Consider the following 26343-nt stretch of genomic DNA (forward strand, 5'->3'; position numbering starts at 1 on the left):
TGAACGAAGCCCACAACCAAACAAAGTGTAGGATAAGTAATGAGTGGTGTTTATCGTGATAAGTCAACCGATAGAATCCTGTGTTTGGTTTCCTCATGCTAATTCGACGGTGTCCGGTCAGCACAGTTCAAACTAATCAACTTAAGCTGCCTTCTCCCGTCTCTGGAGCAGGACACGCCGCCAGTCATCCTGCCGTTACTGCAGGGGTCAACACCTAGGCTATCCGACCCTACTGACAAGTGTTAAGATCCGAGTCTCATTCACACACAAAAAAGCCCAGTTACTGTAGAAGGGCGTTTTTGCTTTCCTCTGCAGTATTTCTGAAAAGTGAACGTAGGTGATGTGCGCTTTCTATGCAGCGTGACGGTTGTCAATGAGAATAGCGTGGTGCCAATTGGCTCCTACACATACGTGGGATCTATCACGCTGGGACAGGCAAGCCCATCACATTAACATCAAGGGCCTTCTCAAGGCCGGTGTGTGTGTGTGTGTGTGAGAGTCTAGACGCCAATTGATTGACAAAAGGACGACTGATCGAGGCCACTCAGGTGAAGAGATAAGTTCTTGTAGGCTACGGTTCTTTCATGTCCATACTTCAATGAAATCAGATCCAGAGTTATCTCAGTTACACAGCAGGTCCACCTACTCCCCCGTCAACTCGTTTTGGCCGAGGCCTCTAAGTCCTCCTCACCTAATTGCAGAGGAATGAGGATCACTTTACCCCGGCACCCTCGGAGGCCAACTGTAACAATCTCCATTTGAAATTGGTAGGGTCGGTTTTCTGCTAGTCCTTCCACTGGCTCCCCAGTCTAATTGCAAATATGTATCGTATTACCTCGCGTCGGACTCTCCATTTCACGCCCCCAGCTCTTCGCTGTTTCCTCCTATATCCTGTCCTTCGCTTTCCCTCCCTCATTAGCGGGCTCATCGGTCTACGCATGATGAAGATTCTAGCGAGCGCCATGGCGTGCTTGAGTTATGGCGTCTGGAGTCTGGAGGTGACAAAGGCTTAGGCCCTGTTGATGTGTGAACAAAAGCACCGGGTGTTTGATTCACGTGTGAACCGTGGGGACCGTTATTCAATTCCTGCTTAACTATTAATAAAGGGTTTAAGCGCCAGGGGGAGGTCGCGTGTGCATGCGGTTCAAGGGTTTGAGAGAGTGTGTGTGCGCGTGTAGGTGTGTAGGCCTATACAGAAGCTCCGGACTCCGTGATGGATGCGTGACAGGCAGGCATTTTGTGGACTGCTCATTTTTCCTCTGATGGTTGGAGGAGGGAAAGAGGGTAGGTTAGCAGATAGCTAATTGCGTTATGTAAAAGAATGTGATGGTGAACCTTTGAGGGGAGACCAGCCAGACAGGGCATCAAGACGCGAGGACCGTCACAGATGGGAGAGAACAGAACCGTAAAGCAACCGACACAAAGCCAAGACGATCATAACCGAAATGTGAGTTTGAAATTATTCATGATCTCGATTGTTTTATTAATTTCTCCACAGCGTAGGCGTATCTCTTATCAGAGAAATGTTGGGGTTAAATAGTAACTATTCAGCACCATGCATTACTTAAACACAACAAAAATGTGTAGACACAATAAAACAAAAATGTTTTCATGCAAATTTTAGGGTGTTGCACTGTGTTGCATTTAGTGGTTTTGTGATTGGGCTTTGCAAAGGCAGGGTCAGTACTGTGGAAAATTAATTTGGACTGACTCATCTCTGTCTGCATTCTTCTGTTATCTTCAGTGGGTATATGAGAAAAAAAAAACTGCACTAATGATGATCTCCACCCACCCGCACCTGTAGAGTTCTGCAGACCTAACTCGTCATCATAATCGAAATTATTTATTGACCCCCCCCTCTCCACGTGCACCAGCCGCCCCCCGTCAGCAAGCTGGAGGTGGACGTGGACCTGGGCTTTGCCCTCTTTTTCCTCTTCGTCCTGTGTTTCTTCCTCCTCGTGACGGTAGTGCGCTGCGCCCAGACCGTGATGGACCCCTACGGCGCCATCTCCACTTCCACATACCAGGAGGAACAGATCACCAACTGAGCTGGGGCGCAAGACGATTTCAATGACCACCAAGGCCCATACCCATCCATTCAGTGTATCATATAGAGATATATATACCTATAACTAAACTTCTCAATTGCCACTGTTGTAGAATGTGTTTGACAAATTAGCTGTTGGAAGTCAATCCACATCGTCGCTCACATCATCGCCCCTGTTTACGAGCTGTGGCAGCTTTGGTCTGGAAAGGAGATGATAAAAAATTATTTTTTCGCGTTTCTGAAGAAACTTAATTGGCGCAGGAAAGGGGGAAGGGTCGTTTGTGAAGTTTCTGGTTGAATCAGCAAGATGAGGCTAAATCGATCATTTTGCAACCTCTGTAAATAAAGGATTTGTATGATAGCTTTGTATGTATTCTGTCTATCTTAGTTTTCATGTGATTGTGTTACCTATTTGAGGGTTTCAGCCAATGGGGACGAGGAATTCGGTAGGGTGAGTAGTAGCCTATGATTTACATTGACATTTTGGTAACACTTTAGAATAATGGTCCGTTGTTAACAAGTAGCTATGCAGGAAGTAATAGGTAGTTCTACATTAACACCGAATTTAATACTATTAACTAATATGGAACCAAGATTAACTAAGCAGTAAGTAATAGCTAATTTACAACAAAGGTAGTTCCTTGGTAGGTATTTGGTTATTAGGCTACTAAATAAATGTATCCTCCTGAGAACTACTTGTGAACTATCACCAATTAAGAAATAATAACCAATTAATTACTAATAACAAAAGTAACATGTCTAAAAAGTGAACAATTTGGTTGTTTTACTCTTAACATGGTCATAACTTTTCAGAAGCTTGTGCCTCAAATGGGTTCTTTGTGGAAACCAGTTTATGAATATTATATCCCCTCAAATATGTTAACTACAGGTTGAGATTTTGACTACTCTTACCAAAGGATGGACGTATGTTCTCTGTTTATTTCAAACTTAAACAAAGTATAATACAAATAATGATAATTTGTTTAACATTTTTAAAAATTAGGAAGTGATGCTGACACTCATGATTGGATTAGTTTACTATTATGAGCTCTTGAGTGTCAGTTCAATGTCTCATACTCCAAGACCTACCTTTATGTTACAGTAGCCTCCTGAGGAGGACTTCTCTTTAGGATATGAATATAAACATTGATGTTCTCTTGTCAAAAACAATTTGCATCCTGCATTTATGTTGCGATAAGCGCAAAACCAAATCTTCCAGATTACAATGTTTGTTAGAAAATCACTAGTGCCTCACAGAAATGTATACCTGTAACGTATGTGTCAAATATAAAATTACACTTATTATAGGCCTATTACTTGTGAAAACCAGTATAACTCCTCACTAATTACTCAAGCGTTACCTTGTCATCCTGCATGAACTACTTGTGATGTGGACCATTATTTTAAAGTGACAAACATGTTAACTCCTCACTAATTACTCAAGAGTTACCCTGTCATCCCGCAGTAACTGTAATCTGGACCATTATTTCAAAGTGAAAAACATGTTAACACCTCCCATTATCAGGTGATAACGGACACCTACTGCGTCACTTCAGCAAAACTGTCTTTTCACCGTTCTAAACCAGGAGCCTGTACAAAATATCTGAAATAAGTAACCATAACAACAGTGACGAGTCATAGCCTCCATTTTCAATTTTTAAAGACTTTAACAAGCTAACTTGTATTTACATCAATGAGTGACTTCAATATTTATTTTCACCTATTTGAAAAATGTTTCTTTTCTGAATGAAGTGTGTCAGTGTCACGTAACCGCTCATCTCACATCTCATTCGCTATTCACCTCGCTAGTCAATCTACTTTAGACAGGCTGCGGCCAACACGACAGTAGGCTACAGCAGCAACTCTACACATGGCCGATTTATTTTCTTCAGGTAGCAGGTACAGTAAAGCAACACAATGATATAGCGTTAGTTAACGTACTTGTCCAAGGTTTGTAGCTTGACCAAGGAGATTTAGTAATGATCCAGAAATTAATTTCAGCAAGGCCAGCTTTGTGTTGGCTCAAGTTGAGGAAACAGTAGTGGCTGAAATGTTTGGCGCAGACATACAAAACCTTGGGAAGTCGTGTCGGCGCATTTCCCCCGAAAGTACAATTAAGATACTGGTTGTGCAGAGGCACAACTCAGATGAAGCAACTAAAAAAAGATTTGTGCTTGCATTTGTAGGCTACATCCAAGCACTGAGCAACTGTTATGCTTCGTTTGTTTGCTCGTCATGATGTTTCTCCAGGAAAAAACGATATCGCACTCGCCCTTGCATGGTGGTAGCTCAGTTTCTCATGGGGGGGCCAGATGATCTGGGCGGGCAAAGCAGAGAGAGGGGAGGTAACCTTGCTCCTATCTACGTCACTAGGAGGAGATTTTCAAACAGAGCAATTGAGCCTTCATTTTGTCAAAGGCGGAGAAGAACACCCAGGGTTTGGTTTACACCTATTGAAAATTCTAGCCACTGGGGACCAAAGGCAGGCTAGACGAACTCATATTAATATTAAATAACCTCCTAAAATGACGTTTTCATGTCATGTAACTGTCATTTAACTGTTATATTTTTGTTATTTCATTTTCCTTTATCGGGGGAAACATCTGTTCGCTTCCAACCAGGTGCGTAAGTGTTTTACCTACAGTTTGTAAACGGCAAATCTGCCGCCCCCAGTATTATGATGGTATAGAAATGTAATTCGTAACAATTCAACCCCTCTTTGTCTCAACCGCTATGCTTGTCTGTCAGGAAACTAAAATAAAAGAGCGCGAATAAATACGTTTGGAAACAAACAAACAAAAAAATAAAATATAAAGCTGAGTAAATCAGGTAAACCGAAAACTTTATTTTAAAGGGTTCATGCCAATGTAGTTTCCTGCTGCCGGACACGTGGGCTAGCCCACTTTGCTTTCTACTTCCTGTGCAGGGAATACATACACAGCGCGACACAGCGTCATGCTCACATATTGAGACTGTTTTCCCCTGGTGAATAAAACAATACTGACTGTCACGTTTTCCTGGGCGCTTTCCTCTGTACATTTGCAGGTGAGTAAAGCAATTATTGAATCAAACTTTAGGGTCCCCTGTAATAAATAAAAAATCAGCTATTGCTGACAATATTTGTACGCTAGTTAATCGGTTTCTGCAACAGCTACCAGATAAACGCAAACATTAGTCATTTAAAGTAACCGATTTCCCGCAGCAGGAACAAGCACCAATAGACCGTCAGACGGTGGCCACCGGAAAAGTAGCCAACAGCCATATAACGCTAAGTGTTCAGAGGGAGTTGGATTATAGACTTGCGGCGAGCGATGGAGGTTGCTCACCGGGACGAGGACGAGATGGATATGACCGTTGAACAACTCCGGTGCTGGATTCAGAAGGAGGTGGAGGGTAACAAGTTGTTGAACTTGAAAAAAACCCAGCTCGATCAGATGAAGATGCTGATAGAGCGCAGGGAGGAGCAGATGGCCAGCACTAAGGTCCTCCTGAACCGCACACACGAGTGAGTAATCGGCCTTGCTCCTGAAGTATGGCAGCGGTTACATAAGACAGCGGTTAATTTGACTTTAACTTTGGGGGGGGGGGGGGGGGGGGGTTAGGGTTAGGGTTAGGGTAGGGTTACTCTAAGTTCCCACTTTTGGGGGGGCTAAGCCCCTAGATAAAACCCTATTGTTTTTCCTGTGACCCAGCAAAACTAAGGGGGTCTGGGGGCATGTTCCCCAGAAGAAATGTTTGAAAATGTCCCCGAGTGGGTTTTAGGAAGATAAATTAACACATTTAGATTTGAAATATGAAAAAAATGTCATTTTTACTGAAATTTGGGGGGGGGGGGGCTCCAGCCTAGATACGCCCATGTCCTTTTAACACATTATATACATCTTAAAATGTAAATTTAGGCTTGGTAAAGGATCAGTTATGATGTGGTCCTTTCCTTGTGTAAAATGTGTTGTATACTTACACTAACCTTACTCTTTGTAAAAAAATAAATAAAAAAAAAGTAAAGTTATGTCCTTTGATGATGGTTTTAACTTTTTTTGTGGCATTATGATGAAATTAGATGACAGAACATTTGACCTTAGCTAAGGTTAACACAGAGAAATCGATTGCCAGCCATCTAACGTAACGTTAGCATCTCTCGCAAAGCATAACACACGTGCCATTCATTCATTGATTTTATCGTCATATGCCTCGTATCCATAATTCAATGTTAAAAGCTTGCTCATTTCAACCGCTTCAGTCAAGCGTTTGAAATGAGCAAGCTAAATATCTTTGCCTTACTTTTGCTATTTCACTTTGTCTCTCCACTTAATGCTCCTAGGTTGATGGCGGGGTGTGAGACCTCGATGAAGGAGTTGTACCGTGAGATAGACATGGTCTACAAGGAAACCGACTCTGAGGAAGAGGAGGAAGTCCAACCCATGGTCATAGAGATAGATGATGAAGATGATGCTGTCGACCTGGATGAGGATGGCGATGTCATGTGTCTGGACGAAGGTGAGGAAGATCTGTGTTGAAGTTATTCCTTCCATCCTGTCGTGTCTCTAACTCTGTCTCACCTCTCCTCAGCTCCCCAAATTGTCAATGGCTGTGAAGGTGATAAAAAGGTGGGATCACACACGCACTCACTCACGCGTGCACTCACTCACCCACTCACCCACCCACCCACCTACCCAGCTCTGATATTCTCTCTTTGCTCTCCATCAGTGTGAAGGGGAATCGTCCCTGTCACTCCGCAGTGAACGGTACAGTGACCCTCAGGAGCCGCCCTGCTTGCCGTCAGAGACCCCCGGCACAGAGAACTGGACCGGCCAACCGTCCCCCACCAGCACCGTAGCCTCAAGCCCTCCCCGTGGAATCAGCCCTGTCAGCGGAACAGACAGTTCTTCTGACTTGCTGAGCCGAAGGCCGAGCAACGCTGACGAGACCCAAGATCAAATCCCTCCCCAGGAGCAATGCTGCCAACAAGTCGCTGCTCAGTTTCCAGTGTTGAAGAACGGTAAAGAGGTGGTGGTGCTGAGCAAAATTCCAGCGCCCGGGCTGCTTGACTCTGTCACCCGGGCCAGGGCTCAGAGGGAGGAGGAGAAACAGGAAGACGAGAAACAGGATGAGGAAATGGGGGAGGAGCTACAGGAAGCAGAGCTACAGGAGGCGGAGCCACAGGAGGAGGAGGAAATGGAGGAGGAGGAGAAACAGGAGGCGGCAGAGGAGAGCAGCGATGGGTCAGATGCATCGTGGAAGCCACCTAAAGGCAGTTACCAAAGCTCTAGCGCCGGGACAGAGTCCTCAGAAGAGAGCGATGCAGATTCAGTTCCTGGCACCAAGAGTGTTGGCCGAGGGGCTGCTGCTGCGCCAAGGAGCCGAGAGCGTCCTGGTCTCACCGCGCTCAAAGGACAAACCAAAACCACCACAAAGAAGAGGAAAGAACGTGAGCCAAACAGAAATCCCAGCAGCACCGGAACTCCGTCCGGGACCGGCACTCCGTCCAGGACCGGCACGAGCGGCTCTCCTGCCTCGGCACAACCGCCGCAGGGAAACACCGGTGACTTCCCTTCTCAAACTCCCATTTCCGAATCCAACCGCTGTGTAGCTGAAGCGATCTTTTCTCATCACGAGCGTGTGAATTTCTCCCAGCAGGTAAATCCTCAGTGGTGCCGCCCTCCTCCAACCCGGCCACCCGGACCCCCCCACAGCTCTCTCAGGAGCCTGTCAAGGTGGGCATGGTGGTTCTGGCCCGGAGAAGTACAGAGAACTGGCAACAGAGCAAGATCCTAGAGATCAAATCAGCTGGTGAGAGAAAAGACACCCTGGACTGACACACACGCGCACACACACGACAGACACACACACACATGTTGCTGCACATGGACACACACACACAGACACTTATGCTGTAAGCCCTTAAAAACCTTTCCTTTTCCATGCGTTTCCTCACAGACAATGACAACAGAGATAAGTATAAGGTGGATTTGAAAGGGAAGGGAAGCTGGCTGCCTGGACACCACATTGCGTTTGACCACACTCCCTCGCTGGGTAGCCTGTACGTCGGGGTGCGCCTGCTGGCCAAGGGCCAGGAGGCCAACCAGTCAGAGTTCTCCTCCGGTACTCTTGCAGAACTACCCATCGTTAAGAACCGTATGAGGTAAGGAGAGGAGGAGGAGGAGGAAGGAGGAGAGGGGTTTATTATGCATCTTATTGGGAAGTCATGAGAAGAAAAGTGTTTCGATGAAAGCGTCGTTGATTGCAAAGCGTTGTTCACTCTTTCTGACGTTTCAGGTTCCTGGTGTTCCTCGACAATGGAACACCGTGTTACGTCGGTCTGCCTCGGCTTCGCTTGGTTTGCAGACCGTGTAAGAATATCCTTTCTTTTCTTCTTCTTCACACACACACACACACAGGTATAAAAAGACAGGGTTTTTTCTCCGGTCTTGTCTTCAGTGGAGAGCATTAGCGATGAAGACATTGAGGATAAGACGTACAAAGACTTCCTGGTGGAGTACCTGAGGGTGTACCCCTATACCCCCATGGCTCAGTACCGCCTGGGGCAGCACATCAACACCGAGCACAACGGCATCCAGAAGAGATGCCAAGTGGAGGCTATCGACAGCAGCCTCATACACATCCTCTTCCAGGTGAGAAATGGTCGCATTTGACGCGTTTTTACTCATCTAGCAGAGTGGTTCTCAAAGTGGGGTCCCCAGACCCCTAGGGGTCTGCCAACCATATCCAGAGGGTCCGCAAAATAATTTGCCATAAATAAAAAAATTGTAAAATTGTACCGTATCATTTAAAAAGTGATAAAATAATCTATAAATGGGACCATTTACACCAATAAAACAAGAATATTGTGTCCAGTTAACAGCACAAAGGGTATGCAGAATGTTACGATTATGGGGGGGGTCTTTGGAAAATGTTCTCCCCTGTAAGGGGTCCCTGGCCCCAAAAAAGTTTGAGAACCCCTGATCTAGCAGACGCTTTTATCCAAAGCCATGTCCAGACAGCGCAGGGTGTAAGGACGACAGATGATCGAGGACCGGAAGGGCCTGGTCCTAATGGCGGTCCTGGGGGCTGGTGACGAGGAACAGCATGTAGTGAAGTTCCAGATGACGGTGTGTCGGTCGTCATGCGATGTTTACGGAGAGAGAGAGGTTCCAGGCTTGTGTCTCTTGTGTTTCCAGGACGACCAGCACAAGGAGTGGCTGTATAGAGGGTCTACGCGTCTGCAACACTTAGCCCAAATGAAGAAACAAGCGTCAAAGGAGACTTCAGAGACTAATTCTGGTTAGTCTCTCTCTCTTTTACCCCCTCTCTCTGTCTGTTTGCCTCAATCTCTTTGCCATTTTCTTGAACTCATTTGAACCCTTGTGTTATCTTCGGGTCATTGTGACCCAATTGCGTGTTGCGGCCACTTTACCTAATACAGAGATGAGGTGAAGCATTTTCTTTTCACTGTTGTCTCACAACCCCCACAGCGCGGGGGTTAAAATAAAATGCTTTTGTTTTTGTATTGGGCAATGTTGTCGCAACACAACGATGGGTCGTTGTGAACTTTCGGGTCATTGTGACCCAAAGGCAGCACAAAGGGTTAATAAAATAAAATGAATTTACATTTATAAAAGATAGTTGAAACTTATTATTTTCCTCTTTACAATCCAGCGTTGCCTCAGAAAACGACCACCTCAGCCGGCTTCAAGCCCCGGAAGTATCAGAAGAACCTGTCGTCCAGCACTTCCAGCCAGGCCTCGTCCAGCACAGCGGCCGCGTCCAAACCTGCGAAACGCTCTCCTCTCACGTCAGTAGAGTCTGTGTTCCATCAGTCTCTGTGACACACACGCTATGTGGACAGTGCAAAAACAATCTGCTTCTGAAATATAATAAAATGCGATGTTGTTTCCATCATCCTCTAAAACATGACATGGAATGAAAATTAATAGGGGGATGTTTTTGTCTCTTTGTAACTATTCTCCCCTATCCTGTCACTCATTGGGGCCACCAACTCCTCCTCCCCCCACCCCCTCTCAACCCACCAACTTCCTCTCTCTCTCTCTCCCTCCCACCCACCCACCCACCCACTCCCCTTCCCTCTTCCCACCCACCTCTTCCTTCTCCCCACCCACTCCCCTCCTGTGTCTACCCACAAACCACCTCTCTCCTTGCTCACCCACACCCTCTCTCTCCCACCCCCACCCCCTCTCTCTCCACCCCTTACGCCCTCTCTCTCCACCCCTCGAACCCTCTCCACCCCTCGAACCCTCTCCACCCCTCTCACAGCAGCACCGTCATTCCGCCTCGTGCCTCATCAGCCCCCTACACTGTCCATCGCTGCTGCCCCGCCTGCCTCGGCCCCAGGGGAGAGCACCGCGGATGCAACCCCCTGTTCTTCCCTCTACTCTGTGGCTTCAGCCGCAAGAAGGCCTGCTTTTCTGTACCGGGCAAAAAAAGGGTGAGACCCACGTGTGTGTGTGTGTGTGTGTGTGTGTGTGTGTGTCGGCTGTACTGTGACATGGCCAGGTGAACCACAAACACCTATATATGTGTCTCTCTTCTTACTCTCCCCCACTCCTCATCCCCTCTCCCCTTCCTCCCCTCATCTTCCCTCAACCCCTCCCCCCTCTCCTCCCCCTCCCCCCTCTCCTCCCCTCATCTTCCTTCTACCTCTCATCCTCCTCCCCTCATCTTCCCTCTCCCCTTCTCCTCCCCTCCCCCTCATCCTCCTCCCCCTCATCCTCCTCCCCCTCATCCTCCTCCCCCTCATCCTCCTCCCCCTCATCCTCCTCCCCCTCATCCTCCTCCCCCTCATCCTCCTCCCCCTCATCCTCTTCCCCCTCATCCTCCTCCCCCTCATCCTCCTCCCCCTCATCCTCTTCCCCCTCATCCTCCTCCCCCTCATCCTCCTCCCCCTCATCCTCCTCCCCCTCATCTTCCTTCTATCTCTCATCCTCCTCCCCTCATCCTCCTCCCCCTCATCCTCCTCCCCCTCATCCTCCTCCCCCTCATCCTCCTCCCCCTCATCCTCCTCCCCCTCCCCCTCATCCTCCTCCCCCTCATCCTCCTCCCCCTCATCCTCCTCCCCCTCATCTTCCTTCTATCTCTCATCCTCCTCCCCTCATCCTCCTCCCCCTCATCCTCCTCCCCTCATCCTCCTCCCCCTCATCCTCCTCCCCCTCATCCTCCTCCCCGTCATCCTCCTCCCCCTCATCCTCCTCCCCCTCATCCTCCTCCCCCTCATCCTCCTCCCCCTCATCCTCCTCCCCCTCATCCTCCTCCCCCTCATCCTCCTCCCCCTCCAGAAGTCCTTCCACATCTTCTACCGCTCCCCGTGTGGCGTGTCTCTGGCCAGCATGTCCCTGCTGGAGGACTACCTCCACCAGACCCGCTGCGACTACCTCTCCATCAACATGTTCTGCCTGGACCCCTCTGTGTCCGTCACCACCACCTTCCAGGCCAAGGAGGCCAAGATCTTCATCCCGGACCTGAGCCAGGGTCACGAGGTGCAGCCTCTTTCCTGCATCAACGAGCTGCACAATCACCGCCCGCGGGGCATCTTCTCCTACATCAAGCAGCAGGTGGGAGACGGGGCAGTCAGCATCAACACCAGCCCGGACTTCCTGGTGGGCTGCGACTGCATGGACGGCTGCAGGGACAGGTGCGTGGGTCTGTGTGTAAGGGGTGTGTGTGTTTGTTTTGAATGAGGGGAACGTCTGTGTGTGTTTTGTTCGGGGTACGTGCCTCTGTGTGTCGGTTTATCGGTGTTCCTTGCTGCTTTCGTGGTTGCAGGACCAGCTGCTCCTGTCACCAGCTGACGGTGGAGGCCACGGCGCTAGAGGCTGGTGGGATTGTGGACGTCAACGCTGGCTACTCCCACATGAGACTGGAGAAGCGCCTACCGACAGGGTAGGACTTTTATTTTGGTACACACCGACAGGGTAGGACTTTTATTTTGGTACGCACCGACAGGGTAGGACTTTTATTTTGGTACGCACCGACAGGGTAGGACTTTTATTTTGGTACGCACCGACAGGGTAGGACTTTTATTTTGGTACGCACCGACAGGGTAGGACTTTTATTTTGGTACGCACCGACAGGGTAGGACTTTTATTTTGGTACGCACCGACAGGGTAGGACTTTTATTTTGGTACGCACCGACAGGGTAGGACTTTTATTTTGGTACGCACCGACAGGGTAGGACTTTTATTTTGGTACGCACCGACAGGGTAGGACTTTTATTTCGCTCCACGCTGTCACAGGTGAGCCTTTACTTTGGTTTGTGCTGTTTGTCCTCATCCTTCTAGTCTTCAGCTACGTATGAATCATATCTGTTCTGTGTGTGTGTGTGTCCCCTCCCCCCTGCAGGGTGTACGAGTGTAACTCTCTGTGTCGCTGTGACCCACGCTTCTGCTCAAACCGGGTGGTGCAGCACGGGCTGCAGGTCCGCCTGCAGGTGTTCATGACCCAGAGGATGGGCTGGGGCGTGCGTTGTCTTGACGACGTGGCCTTGGGCTCCTTCATCTGCTGCTACGCCGGTATGAAACACTGTTTACTTCAGGGCAGGGTCGGTGGCGTCGTTGAGGCACACTTTTTGTCGTATTCGCTGGAATAAACGTCACATCCTGATAGCAACTAATAAATCTAAAGGTTTGATGGTAAAATGGAATACATCTGATATCTGTGGGCGTCGCAGGACTGTAATAAACACGACCAATCGTTTTAGTTCGGACCAAACTTAACGATTGGGTGGCATTCAGACCGAACGCAGTGATTGGACGGGCATCTTGTCCGTCAGGAAGCAGATGTCTTTCACAGTCTTATTCCTGTTGTAAGTTGTAAGCTATATAGGGTTTTTCTTCAGAAAAATTTTAGTCACTATTTTAGTCAAAAATAGTAAGAGACGGAATATCTGTCATGGTGGCTTGATAGTTTATTCAGCGATGCAGCACGTGGTACAGGAAGACACAAAAAGCACTCATACCCAAGATGCAAACCATCATATAGCCTGATATGAGAAAAATCTCCCGTCCTGCATGATACTATTTCTCAACGTTATTCCCCTAACTCCTCCAAGATGCGTCACCCTCAATGAGACCAACATGGCTGCCCCCCCCCCCTTCTTATCTGGTTGCGCCAACTTGACGTTCCACTCCTGGTCCTCACTTCATTCCCATATCACTGTCCTTGGGAGCCATGTTGTTTCATTCTTGGACTCATAACAACCCCCTTTTGAAATACAAGCACATACAACAGTCTCCTAAACTGCTGACTCACATTGTTCTACCTCTCTCCTCTAGCTCCATCCCTGTTTGTTTCCCCTTCTGAACCTTGGCCAGACCCCCCCCCCCACACACACACACATTCCTTACTAGAGGAACTAGTAGACTAGACTAGTTCAGGACATGTTTGTACTGTACAGATATCACATCCCAAACTGAGGCTTTCTTCCTCACCACTGGATACCTCACATGCCTGCCTCCCTACCCTATAATCAATAAACCACGTCAGCTACATTTTGTATATTCTACCATGTATGATGGGCTCCTGTGTATGGTTGTCGCGTGTTCTTTTTCTTTACTTCCTACAACGCCCTGGGTCCTAGCTTCCCTTGCTTCTACAGCCCCTTTCTCTGTCTCGCCTCAGGCAAGGTGTTGACTGGCAAAGAGTTCAAGAACAACATGTTGGACCTCTTCTGTGCCAGACTGGGCCTCATAGAGGGGGTGGAGACCCACAGGAAGGACGGCTACGAAAGCGAGGCCCCCTGCTCTGAGAACGGAACAGGTGCTCGTCTCTTCTGTCGAAAGACACTTTATTCATTTCACATTGAGAGCGATTTAACCCTTGTGTTCTCCTCGGGTCATTCTGACCCATCAGTCATTGTGACCCACCTTCGTTTGCGACAATTTTACCGCATACAAAAACAAAGTGAAGCATTTTCTTTTAACCGTTGGGGCTGTCTCAGACCCCCCACATTGCGAAGGTTAAAAGAAAATTATTTTTATTTGCCTTTGTATTGGGTAAAATTGGGTAAACACAACGATGGTTCGTTATGAACCTTTTGGTCATGTGACCCGAAGGCAGCACAAGGGTTAAGCAACTTTTTATTCAGAAACAATATGACTAGGATCTGGCTTTCTATTTTTCTCTTTTTTTCTTTTCTTTAATGTTCTCTTCCTCATTCCTTCTTTCTCCTCAGACGGAAGTGACTCCGAGCAGGTGAGGGGAGGTAAGGATCAAGCCGGCTCTGACCGCGACACCAACAGCATTTCTGACGTGGAATACCGGTCTGAGATCTCCTCTCTGAAGAGGAGCTATGTCACGCGCAGCAACAACAAACTCTTACAGGACGGTAAGACGGCTGGGAGATGTAACACTGTGTCTAATGTAACACAAACATCAGGAGTTTCCTCTACCCTATACAGAAATTCGATATCCTTCCTTTTCATGACTATGGATGACAGGACTTTGGTTGATATTCCTCTCACAGGCCCAGAGAAGGAGGCTGAGTCAGAGGACAAATCTCCTGGCCGGCCAACTGACAAAACCAACAAAGAAGAAGGTTCTTCGACCACCAGAAGGTTCTTCGAAGATGAGAAGACCTCCTATGTCATCAGTTCTAAAGCGGCGGGAAATGTGGCTCGCTTTTTCAACGTGAGTTTAGAAAATAGTTTGGAGGGGTATCATCCCACGCGCTGTACCGAAGCTTAGTTTAAACTACATCTGTCTAAAACTCAAACAAATCTAGGACCCTCTCTTTATAGGCACATCTAGAAAGAAAAGTCAATTGGATACGGATTAGCAGATACAATTTTAAACCCTGTACTTTACTGCAACAATAATACAACTACTGAGGTGTAGCCTGAAATCAATTGCCTGTGCCTAATTGAATGTCATGTTTGTGTTAGTGAGAGGGTAATATGACCCCCCCCCCCTCTCTCTGTCTCCCTTTCCAACATCCCTTCACCCCCCTGTAGCACAGCTGTTCCCCTAACCTGTTTGGTCAGAATGTATTTGTCGACAACCATGATCTCCGATTCCCCTGGATAGCCTTCTTTGCCAAAGAGTAAGCAGTCTTCTCTCAATCCGTACAACATAAGAGCGATTATCTAAGTATTGAACTCATTCAGGTGTATAGTTCAAGGTATACAATGTATTTTTGATGTTATGTGAGGACCTCAGCATGATAGTTTGGCCAGTAGGAAGTTTATAGCTTGGTGTTAACCTGTTTGTTCACTCGTTTCTGTCTGTCATTTTAGGCGCATCAAGGCTGGCTCAGAATTGACTTGGGACTACAGGTCACAGATTGGTGCACTGAATGAAAGAGTGGTGAAATGTCTCTGTAACTCCATAAAATGCAGGGGCAAGATATGATAGTCCAACGGTACATAAATGAAATACACTTTACTATCGTTTTATTTTTTTTATACATTTCAAATAAAAAATGTTTGTATCTTGATGTCATATTAATGCTGTGATACTATTTTATCCAAACGTATATGCAGAATTACTTAAATAAATGTAAAAAGTACATACAATTTGAAGTAAATTAGACTGATGTGTCGGTAGAACGCAGTTGTAAAGACTGGTTGTTTACGTGCAGAGCGCACATTTTCGACGGGGGAGGAGCAGCGGAGCAAGTCCTCTCACTGCCAGACAGACACCCAACACAGCCAGGCAACTAGCTGGCGAGCTAGGATTTTTTTTTTGTAAATTTGCTAGCTTGCCAGAACACGAAAACAAGAATCGAAGCGCCAACACGGATTTCTTGTGGGACAAACGCACAGGCCTCGCTGCTAGAACGGTACAGTAAAGTAGCTATTTTCCAGTGAATACAGAATATAATGTAAAAGTAAGCTGTTGATCGAATGGTTGCCCGGTGGCTAGTACTGCGTTACCATTATTGGAGTACCAAGCGTAGGAAACGATGGTTAGCCAGTATGGTTAGCCTAGCTAGTGCTAGCTAACTAAATAACTAAGACGCCAAGATGGCGGTCAAAATTAGCTCTTTAAGTCGACACAGGTTGCTTGCTAACGTTATAGCGGGTACTGTAGCCCTATTTAAAAGCTAGTGCTAATGTTTCGTGGCTGGGCATCATTATACAGGCTATATTAATTTTTAAGGTGACATTAAATTGTCTGCACGTCTAATCTGAATAAGCTGATTTAAACGGTCAATGTCGCTACCTAGCTAGCAAACAAACCAATCGATGTTTTTGACAGACAAAAACGTCAGCAAGGAAGTTAACCATCCGTATACATTTATTTTAGAGTTCTTTTTGGAAGTACACTTTTTGTCCTTGTTAAGCTACCATTTCTACTGTCTACTTAACAAACGTATAAGGTCATAGATGGCATGACGTTAGCAAGAAGTGGGAGGGTACCGTAAGGTATCACCAGAAAGTTGGCTATCCTGCTCTATGAGAACAATTTGACGAGTTGACAGTAGTTTTTTTAGGCATAAATCAACTACACCGCCACTCATTTCTAACCAGGCTCGCTATTCTCATCTCCCATTCTCCATAAAGCAGCTTTTCATACAATCTTTCGAGATGCATTCAAAACACCAACCCCACCCTCTAAGGGGCAAATGGACTCCTAACTTCAACTCCATTCCAGCTAAATAAACTCCGGAATGTTGCATCTCTTTGTAACAGATGCCTCACTCGAGACGGTTTCCGTCTTCGGAGCGAGCCAGCCGGAGCAGCTTCCAGGACCGGTATCGGGAGAGAGACAGAGACCGGGGTCGCAAGCAGCGTCTCCGGAGGTCGCCCACTTTTTCATCGAGCAGTGACCGGGAGAGGGACCGAGACAGAGATCGCAGAGGTCGGGGACACAGACAGGAAGTCAGCTATGCACGCTCGAGGAGGTAAGGCTGTAAACTTCTGCAGTGTTTTAATTGTATTTTATTACAGCTCATGAGTAGTGACTTTGAAAATAACTACATTTCTGTGCCACCATCCATGTTATCTTTAGTCTAGTGATGTATTTATGTAGCTGACAACTTTTTATTCAAAGCAATACACACAGAAGGGGTTGAAGCATTCCTGAGTGCACAGCACTCTATACATACAACCCACATGCATGTTTTTAAATACCCATTCTCTTTGTCTCCCTCCCTCTCCCCCCCCCCCTCTCTCTCTCCCTCTCTCTCTCTCGTTCAACTGTGACAGTCGTCTTCCCCTTCTCTCCCTGTTTTTCAGCTACGACAATCGTTCAGCAGAGCGCAGACCTTTCGACCGGCGCTACTGCGAGGGCTACAGAAGACTGGAGCAGGAGCGTGAACACGGCGCGGGGGAAGGCTACTACGCCCGCGACTTCTCCCCGGCCATGTACGACTACCGGCGGGGCCGCGACCGAGAGTGGGAGGAGTCGCACCGCCAGAAAGGCAGCAGGCGTAAGCACAAACGAAGGCGACGTAGAACAAGGTCCTATAGCCCATCCTCTTCGGTGAGTACAGCCCCACCTCTGGTTGTCTTTGTAGTCCACCCTCCTCTCCCCACCTCCCTCCTGCTCCTCTCTCTCTCTCTGATTCTCTCTCTCTCTCTCTCTCTCTCTCTCTCTCTCTCTCTCTCTCTCTCTCTCTCTCTCTCTCTCTCTCTGATTCTCTCTCTCTCCTTCTCTTTTCTGTCTCTCTTCCTCTAACATTCTCTTGTCCCGCAGCTCCTGGTATTGGTAAGTAGCACAATCTTTTTAGTTTGTTTAGTTTTTTTTTGTCAGCAGGATTTCATTTAGTTTAATTTTTTTTTATTTAGAAGACCCAGTCAAAATGCCGTTAAATCAACAGTCACTGTATTAATGTAGTGGTTAAAGATCATGTTGACTACTGTGACTGGAGGGAACATGGGGTGGATAAAATATTGTCCCTCCCCACTTTTTTTTCCCTCTCTGCATTATAGAAACTAAATTGAAAGAGGCTGGGATTTGTATATCTCTGCTGGTGATCTTGTCCTGTTGTCAGCTTGATCGCCTGACATACTATCACATAATCTTGTGTTTGCTGGGATAGTCCTTCTCTGCTTTAACTAAATGGGGGAAAACGTGATAGTTTTTCAGTAAGTTGCTTTTCACTGTCTTTCATGACCTGGTTTTCCGTTCATGAGTGGATGTGTAGGTTGCTTGTGTGTTTGGGAGCAGCTGAGGCTGCAGTGTACAATATAGAGGGGGAGAGAAGCAGAGGAAGAAATGTTATCTTTGACTTGTTCCCTTGCACTATATCCCTATCGTTATATATTTCCTCACGTGGTGTCATACGAACCGCCCAATGACCACCAAATCCACCTACTACTACAACCACTACATCAACTACACCACCCTCCTCCTCCTCTTCCTCTGCCGCCCACCTCCGTCGTCGCCGTGGCTACGGCTGCCCCCCCGAACCCCCCCCTCTCCTCCTGTCCCCTGTCGGTCGTGTTGTGACCTGCTGCTGATGTCGTGGGGGCTGAAAACAGCGGAGCGACAGCCGGACAAGGGCTCTGAGTGTGAGGGACGACGAGGAGGGTCACCTGATCTGCCGGACTGGGGACGTCCTGCAAGAGAGATGTACTCACTGCCACTACTCTATCGTAACCTTTCTCCATATGAGTATAAACAAAACAACTAGAGAGCTTTCACTGACAGGGGGAGTGCCTGACGATGATGTTGATGATGATGATGATGATGATAGGGTTGTTGTTGTTTGCTCTTGCTGAAAAAGCAGGGTGGATTGCAAAAAAACAAAAACAACAAAACAATTGTTGAAGTTTTGTATTTGTAACTTTTGATTTTGATTTTTTTGGACATTATTAGGCTACTGCTTTTGGTTTTGAGCACGGGTCTGTTCCATGTCAGAGGAATTTCGATTTGTTTTTATTCGTCTCTCGTGCGTCAGGTTTAACTTGCATCCAAATCTAAATTTAAAAATCTAATCATAAATTTGTAGAAGGACTCTTCCAGGAATAGTCCTGGGAAAAATGGGGAACGTTTAGAAAGGATGTCGAGAAGTTGTTTCTTCGTTCTCTTTAAACGTAACGCTCTGCAAAGCCCTTAAGTTAGACCTTCTCCTGAAAGACAACACAGATGACTTTAACCAGTAGGCTTCATATTTCTCAGGATTTGTCTAGTGTAGTCTGTGTAGGATTAGGTAGAAGGAGCCTCTCTTTCTATACACTAACTTCTATTTATCAGCTCTTTAAAAAGGGATACACGTGCCTTTAGCGTTTTGTTGGCTGCAGGCAGTAAGGTAAAGGGGGGGGGGCGTTGAAGGGTACTCCCTCATAGGTCCGGTCACGTGTGAGGGTGCGTGGACGCCAAATTATCCTAGGTAATCGTCCTGAGTGGCGTAGGTCTTGCTCTACGTTTTGGGGTCGTGGGCGTTGCTAGGGAACGCCTGTCACTTTGTGTGTCTAAAGTGTCTGTTCTGGCCGCATCTCTAATTCCCTTGACCTCCTCTCTCCCCGCTTCCTGTCTCCCCCCTCTCTGTGTGTGTTGCAGACGAAATCCTCAACACGCTGGGGGAAGGCACGTTCGGTCGGGTGATGCAGTGTGTCGACCACCGCAGGTGTGTATGAGCGTGCCGTGTAGGGTGAGGGCTGAGCCCCGCGGCCAGGGTTCAAATCCCGCCTCAGCCCTTTGCTGCACGTCTTCCTCTTTGTCTCTCTCTCTCTCTCTGCTTTTCCCGTCGCACTTTATTTAAAACTCTCCGATAAAGCATGAAAAATTGCCAAACAAACGGCAGCTGTCTGCTGGCGTCATCCAGACCCTCTTTGGGAGTCCGGTTTCTCCCCGGTGTATGGTGACCGACGGGGAGCGACCCGCTCATCTGCGTTGGTCCAGCTGTTCGGTTATGAAGACCTCGCTCGTTATTCTCAGGCTGTAAACAGGGCCTGGGACCTGTGACACAAGTTGGCCCTGGAACCCAGCTGAGATGGACTGAGGCGTGATGGTAGATCAGCAGGTCTGCTCTCACGCAGCACTCCTGTCCTGGAGCGTGTGTGCTGCCAGGCCACTTCTCCTGCTTGTCCTTCCTGAGTGTGTTGTTGTTACTCGATCACATGGAAGCGTTTGGGGCTGGGCGGATTACTCCCTGAATAACCGCCTGGGAAACGCCTGCCTGTCTCTCTATCTAGTGTGTTTCTCTGCTTCTCTGTCTCTCTGCCTTGCTATCTCTCTGTCTGTCTCACTGTCTGTTTCTGCTTCTCTCTCTCTGCTCTCTGCCCCCCCCTCTCCCCACACCCCCTGACCACCCCAGATTCATAGTGGAGCCATTGCGTTTTTCACAGCAGCTGGAAGGCAAACCAAACTTGTTGAGTTTTGCACCGCTGCGGCTGGAGCTTTTAGCAAATGATACCTCTAATAGAAAACCAATAGCGCTATTTATATCCCCATGCCACATCTCACTGCCGTAACTTGATGCTTCACTGGCATCAAATTATTAAGTCTTAATCCCCCACACTGATACATGTATCTTTAATTTTTTCTTTGTTATTTATTTGTACAAGACATTGTCTGGAAACTTGAAAAGGGAAAATTTGCCAATGATCTGTTCCTTTTAACATTCAGATGTGTTACGCAAGGAAATTCCTTTCTGTGGTGCATTATGGGAGTCATGTGGGGCAGTGTTCTCTGTGTCTGTCAGTGACATGCCACGCGTCTGTGTTCCTCAGGGGCGGGGCCAACGTCGCTCTGAAGATCATCAAGAACGTGGAGAAGTACAAGGAGGCGGCCCGTCTGGAGATCAACGTTCTGGAGAGGATCAACGAGAAGGACCCAGAGAACAAACAGTGAGTTTCAGCCTAGCCGTTAGAGGATCTGACACCTGATCGAGAGGTCGCAGGTTCAAATCCCGCTGCCAGTGTCTGCTCAATGAATACTTTAGTATTATTAGTAAGATGGTTATAGTCGTTCCTACTTCCTGTACGATAGTTCTTCCTGCTTCACCCTCTTCCTGCTTCACCCCCTTCCTGCTTCACCCCCTTCCTGCTTCACCCCCTTCCTGCTTCACCCTCGTCCTGCTTCACCCTCGTCCTGCTTCACCCTCGTCCCGCTTCACCCTCGTCCTGCTTCACTGTGTGGAGGGACGTTCTGTCCAGTTGTTGATGTGTTTTTGCCCTCTCTCTCTCTGTCTCTCTCTCTCTCTGTCTCTCTCTGTCTCTCTCTCTCTCCTCCCTGTCCTCCAGCTTGTGTGTCCAGATGCACGACTGGTTCGACTACCACGGCCACATGTGCATCTCCTTCGAGTTGCTGGCCCTCAGCACCTTCGACTTCCTGAAGGAGAACAACTACCTGCCTTACTCCATCAGCCAGGTCCGCCACATGGCCTACCAGGTCTGCCTGGCCGTCAAATGTGAGTTCTCCCTTGGGGGCCATTTTCTTTCTCCATCTCTCTCCGTCTCCATCTACTCCATACTTTTACAATTAAAAACTCAGTCAAGTCATACGTTTTTATTTCAAGTACTTTAAAGTCCTTATTTTCAAATCACTTACAAGAAAGTCACACCAAGAAAGTAACACAATCAAAAAAGTAACACCATTGAGTGTTACCTTCATGTATTTGATTAAAAACAAATGTAAACCTTACTTATTTGACCTCCCAGCTTGCAATGATGTAGCACTGCACTGGTTCTACTGAAGTAGAGCACACTTGATGTGTTGGCTTGTTTGCAGTGTCTGACCCTTGACCCCAGCGTTCATGGGCGTTCTCCCACGGCACACAGATCCTCGTTCATCCTCTGTTGACGTACTCACTCCCGCCCTTTACGTTTGCCATGAAAAGTCACCATTGTTTGCTGTAGTACACCGCCTTCAGCCACATGGGGGCGTCACTGGCTGTAGTACACAGCCTTCAGCCACATGGGGGCGCCACTGGCTGTAGTACACAGCCTTCAGCCACATGGGGGCGCCACTGGCTCAACCACAGCTCATAGGACTGCTTATCTGACAGGAATCACTAATCTGTGAAAGGTATCTTGGAAGGAAGTGTTTATCGTTTTGTGTTCTAACCAGGCTTTTCTCTCTCTCTCTCTCTCCCCAACAGTTCTCCATGACAACAAGCTGACCCACACAGACCTGAAACCAGAAAACATCCTGTTTGTTAACTCAGACTTCACCATGACCTACAATGTAGAGAAGGTAGGAGGAGGGAGGGACTCAAATGTCGAGAAGCGATTTCCTTGACTGCTACAGGCAGGGTTATACAAGGTCGCTTACTGACATCCAGCTGGCGGGAACGTGAACGTCTCGTCTCCATTGCGAACACGACACCCAGCAGGATAACTTCTGTGTTGCTCCCTGACAGAAACGTGATGAGCGCACGGTGAAGAGCACGGCGGTGAGGGTGGTGGATTTTGGCAGCGCCACATTTGACCACGAGCACCACAGTACCATCGTGTCCACCCGGCACTACCGCGCCCCTGAGGTCATACTAGGTCAGTCACCTAACCCTGAACTCTGACCCCCCCCCCCCCCCCCCCCAAGGTCACACAAGGGCAGTCCCCTGGCCCTTAGTAAAACGCTGGGTCACTCCTTGTAGATCTCAGTAACAGGTTGGAACTCCTGCATTAGAACTAACCCTAACCCTTTTAGAACTCTTCCATTAGAACTCCTCTATTAGGATATTGGCACCCTTCCATCAGAACATGACACAACTTTGGTTTGGTTTATTTTCATACCTTAGTTCCTGAGAGCTAGGTTGACATCTTCTCCGAAGTGCCACTGAGCCTCTTGAAAAACGCCCTAACCTCCAGGAGAGCACCACATTACTGGATCCCTGCCACTGCTTCTTGGGGCACTTTTAAGCTCAGGCATAATCCGGGTGTCTCCCTGTTAGTGCCAGGGGCTCCTAGGCTTGTTAAGGCTTCACACACTGTTCTCTGTTGAGAAATAAACCCTAGCACGCAAACTGGTGTTGTCATCCAATCATTGACCTTCGAGTTCAACCAGCAAGCTCTACCAACCTAACACCTTCCCAGCTCCAAGCAGGGAACCTATTTGTCTGTCGCTGTAGATAAAAGCATGTGCTAAACGAAGGAATGTGTCCCGGTGGGTTGTGATCCCTGGTCCTGCGTGTGTGATCCTGTGGTGTGTGCTGTGGTCCTGCAGAGCTGGGCTGGAGTCAGCCCTGCGACGTGTGGAGCCTCGGCTGCATCCTGTTTGAGTACTACCTGGGCTTCACGCTGTTCCAGGTAGGGGACAAACTGGCCGGCGCTCTGACCAGACACACACACACTCCTGTCTATCCTGTATGTGTGTGAGAGAGAAAGGGTGTGTGTCGCTCCTCTGGCCTCACACACACACACACACACACTCTCTCTCTTTCTCACACACACTCTCTTTCTCACACACACACACACACACACACAGAAAGAGACATTCTGTGGGAGCAGGAGGGAGGCAGGGCTGCTAATCATATAATAAAATGATCTAGGAGGCAGTTGATGTGGGATTCAGGAGCAGGTTTTGGACATGGCTGTTGGTTGGAATTTATCTGTGTAGAGAAGCTGCTTGTCTAACTGGACAAACTCTGTCTTAGACGCATGACAACAGGGAGCATCTGGCCATGATGGAGAGAATCCTGGGCCCGGTGCCTTCTAGAATGATCCGCAAGACCAGGTCAGAACTGCACGCATGCATGCGCTCACACACACACACACACACACACACACATCACACTCTCACACATACAAACACACAGAGTCTCACACAAGGTCTGCCTGCCCTCCAGGAAACAGAAGTATTTCTACCGAGGCCGTCTGGACTGGGACGAAAGCTCTTCTGCAGGGAAGTACGTGAGGGAGAACTGCAAACCTCTGCGGGTAAGAGGACCGGAGGAGAGCAGGGAGGAGGAGAGAGGGGGCAGGATGATAAAACACCATCTGTGGTCTCACTGCAGGGACTGACATCTCTCTCTTTCTCTCTCTGCTTTCGCTCCGCTCCCTCCCTCCCTCCCTCCCTCCCTCAGAGGTACCTGCTGTCTGAGGCAGAGGATCACCACCAGCTGTTTGACCTGATCGAGAGCATGCTGGAGTACGAGCCGTCCAAACGGCTGGCGCTGGCTGACTCCCTGAAACACCCCTTCTTCGAGGCGGGCGTGGCAGGCGACCCGGCGGGAGGGAAGAGCTGGGAGGGGAACCGCGACATCAGCCGGTGACACACGGCCTCCCCTGACCCCCCCCCCCTCCCAGACCCCTGATCCCCCCCCCCTCCCAGACCCCTGATCCCCCCCCCCTCCCAGACCCCTGATCCCCGCCCCCCCCCCCATGACCCCTGACCTGTTGGAGGCTGAGTGCAGACTAGGTGTGTCAGGTGAGGCCTGCGGATGTTTCAAGGTGTTCTCGTGATCTGATCTTTGTAGCATGAACCCAGACCCCCTCCAGACTGCTTCCCCATCCAGACATCCAGACCCCCTCCAGACTGCTTCCCCAGCCAGACATCCAGACCCCCTCCAGACTGCTTCCCCAGCCAGACATCCAGACCCCCTCCAGACTGCTTCCCCATCCAGACATCCAGACCCCCTCCAGACTGCTTCCCCATCCAGACATCCAGACCCCCTCCAGACTGCTTCCCCATCCAGACATCCAGACCCCCTCCAGACTGCTTCCCCAGCCAGACATCCAGAGAGAGAGAGAGACCTTCAGCTAGGAGACTCCAGAGGACAACTGTGGGAAGGAATCAAGGAGTCTAGTTTTCACCTCCCTCCCTTCCCTCTCTGTCGGGGTACAGTGACCAAGAAAGGATTGTTTTACCCCCCAGCTATAGCAGACCCCCCCCCCCGCCTTCCCTCTGCATGTGCTGGAGAGGAGGGACTTTTCTGAACGTATGGAGCTGCCCTGCGTTTGGGAGGCAGAACCGCAGCCTGTGAGCGACGTCAAACCCCTTCGGTTTGAAGCGAGGCTTGAAACACAGCCAAGAGCAGAATTGTGTTTTGCTCGTTCTATAAAAGACAACATGGAATGTTTGGTTCTCGTTTGAGCTGGTGAGATGACAAGTCTAGGCAGTGATGAACACTCCACCCATATGGGCCTGTGTAGCCTCTATTATAGATAAATAGTTATTTCTGTTACGTTATGCAACGCTTCTTTGTGTGGGGGCTGGATTAATACGCCGGCATTATAATGTATTGTTCACTTTCTTTCCCCCTCCCCCCAACTGTTTTATTTTAATAGGCTGTCCTTTCTCTTATCTTCTTGGGAAGTCCCAATATATACACACATACGCACACACACACACCACTACACAAACTGCCTTTTTCCATGTGTGAAGGATTCAGGCCTGTGGTCTAGGAGATTAAGCACACATCCAGGACAGGCCTCAGACATGACACAGCATGTGTTTACAGTATTTATTATGGAAGCAACAGTGCCCCCGCCCCCCTCCTCCATTGTACATAAGTTTGTTTTGTATGAATTTAAATGTATAAACCTGTATATATGTACGATTGTGTAGAAATAAAGATGAGTCCTCCCCGCCGAGGCTTCCAGCGTGATCCCTGTCACCCTCAGCCTCTGGCAGAGTCAAGGGGAGGCAGGTGGTCTTTAAATAACCTGACTGACTGAATCCTTCATTTTTCTGAGAGCAGGAAGTGACTGTCCTCCGTTGTGGGTTTGGTGGTGTTTGCTCTTGTCTGAACGCGCCACACGAAGGGATGGAAAGATAGAGAGTATTTGTTATCAAAGGGATAGGTGGATCGAGAGAGAGAACGATAATGTAGTATGGAAATAATCTTATTGAAAATAGTGACAAAAGGGTGAAGTGGACAATTAGAGTTCAAGAACAACGAATATGAATAGATTAAAAAGAGAATACTTTACATGATTTGGGTCGCTTCCAGTTTTAACTTTTGACAAACTAAAATGTCTACCTAACATATGCAGGAATCATCTTAAACAAGGTTCCCACAGGGTCTTATAAAGCCTAAATTTCGGAACTAAAAACGTCTTTAAAACAGCCAGACGGATGTTATTTCTGCAACATAAATATTAAACTGAAATTTACAGCTTCGTCTATTAGGGGTGGGAATCTTTTGGTCGGGTTTCGATCCGATTCTTGGGGTTAGATAAAACATTTTTTCAATATATACTTACATATTAAAAAAAAATAATCATTGTGAATTGCTTGAATCAATTTTTGATTGCTTTATCCTTAATTTAATTAATGCTTTTTCAATGACTGAATTCATTGAAATAAAAATATTCTTTCAGAATTTCTTTGATTTTAAATTGTTTTTGTAAACTGTCTTGTTGGTCATAAATTTCAATCTTTATAGTATAAATGTCTTTAAAAAGGTCTAAAATTTGACTTACTGAACCCTAAAAAACTTAAGGAGACAGAAATGG

General features: G+C 47.9%; 3 protein-coding genes across 8 annotated transcripts; all 3 read left to right on the top strand.

Moving 5' to 3' along the window:
* The first annotated feature begins 1219 nt into the window (after window positions 1-1219).
* On the top strand, window positions 1220-2174 carry LOC146295746 (cortexin domain-containing 1 protein). The gene is made up of 2 exons (XM_084696852.1): window positions 1220-1447; window positions 1875-2174. Exons 1-2 carry the CDS (start codon window positions 1388-1390, stop codon window positions 2046-2048), a joined length of 234 nt encoding a protein of 77 aa, XP_084552978.1. The 5' UTR covers window positions 1220-1387; the 3' UTR covers window positions 2049-2174.
* Window positions 2175-4876: 2702 nt separating this feature from the next.
* On the top strand, window positions 4877-15491 carry setdb1a (SET domain bifurcated histone lysine methyltransferase 1a). 5 transcript variants are annotated; one of them, XR_014753322.1, is made up of 20 exons: window positions 4877-5092; window positions 5250-5552; window positions 6369-6544; window positions 6617-6654; window positions 6755-7589; window positions 7682-7837; window positions 7985-8189; window positions 8324-8397; window positions 8486-8679; window positions 9226-9328; window positions 9704-9839; window positions 10319-10490; window positions 11338-11693; window positions 11825-11941; window positions 12401-12570; window positions 13679-13816; window positions 14232-14384; window positions 14523-14686; window positions 15015-15098; window positions 15292-15491. XR_014753322.1 is itself a non-coding variant. In XM_084696844.1 (20 exons), exons 2-20 carry the CDS (start codon window positions 5359-5361, stop codon window positions 15404-15406), a joined length of 3585 nt encoding a protein of 1194 aa, XP_084552970.1. In that variant the 5' UTR covers window positions 4954-5092; window positions 5250-5358; the 3' UTR covers window positions 15407-15491. The 5 variants fall into 5 exon arrangements, 4 of the variants coding, with proteins under 4 accessions (XP_084552970.1, XP_084552972.1, XP_084552973.1 ...); XM_084696844.1 differs by having other exon boundaries at window positions 4954-5092; window positions 15010-15098; XM_084696846.1 differs by having other exon boundaries at window positions 4954-5092; window positions 10322-10490; window positions 15010-15098.
* Window positions 15492-15662: 171 nt separating this feature from the next.
* On the top strand, window positions 15663-24199 carry clk2a (CDC-like kinase 2a). Of its 2 annotated transcripts, none has more exons than XM_084696848.1 (13): window positions 15663-15836; window positions 16690-16901; window positions 17206-17482; window positions 18484-18574; window positions 19505-19571; window positions 20677-20793; window positions 21190-21356; window positions 22047-22141; window positions 22308-22437; window positions 23111-23193; window positions 23541-23620; window positions 23733-23823; window positions 23970-24199. In XM_084696848.1, the coding sequence occupies exons 2-13, from the start codon at window positions 16690-16692 to the stop codon at window positions 24156-24158; spliced, it is 1599 nt and encodes a 532-aa protein (XP_084552974.1). In that variant the 5' UTR covers window positions 15663-15836; the 3' UTR covers window positions 24159-24199. The 2 variants fall into 2 exon arrangements, with proteins under 2 accessions (XP_084552974.1, XP_084552975.1); XM_084696849.1 differs by having other exon boundaries at window positions 15665-15836; window positions 17236-17482.
* Window positions 24200-26343: the final 2144 nt, after the last annotated feature.

Source organism: Hypomesus nipponensis, chromosome 4 (genome assembly GCF_054491055.1).
Source record: "Hypomesus nipponensis isolate SF chromosome 4, ASM5449105v1, whole genome shotgun sequence".
NCBI lineage: Eukaryota > Metazoa > Chordata > Actinopteri > Osmeriformes > Osmeridae > Hypomesus > Hypomesus nipponensis.

Coding starts and splice junctions, on each gene's coding strand:
- clk2a (XM_084696848.1), top strand. CDS start 16,690: ATGCCTCACTCGAGACGGTTTCCGTCTTCGGAGCGAGCCAGCCGGAGC. Junction 22,438..23,110: donor CGCCCCTGAGGTCATACTAG/GTCAGTCACCTA, acceptor GTGGTCCTGCAG/AGCTGGGCTGGAGTCAGCCC. Junction 23,824..23,969: donor AGAACTGCAAACCTCTGCGG/GTAAGAGGACCG, acceptor TCCCTCCCTCAG/AGGTACCTGCTGTCTGAGGC.
- LOC146295746 (XM_084696852.1), top strand. CDS start 1,388: ATGGGAGAGAACAGAACCGTAAAGCAACCGACACAAAGCCAAGACGAT. Junction 1,448..1,874: donor AAGACGATCATAACCGAAAT/GTGAGTTTGAAA, acceptor CACGTGCACCAG/CCGCCCCCCGTCAGCAAGCT.
- setdb1a (XM_084696844.1), top strand. CDS start 5,359: ATGGAGGTTGCTCACCGGGACGAGGACGAGATGGATATGACCGTTGAA. Junction 8,398..8,485: donor TCGCTTGGTTTGCAGACCGT/GTAAGAATATCC, acceptor TCTTGTCTTCAG/TGGAGAGCATTAGCGATGAA. Junction 13,817..14,231: donor CTGCTCTGAGAACGGAACAG/GTGCTCGTCTCT, acceptor CTTTCTCCTCAG/ACGGAAGTGACTCCGAGCAG.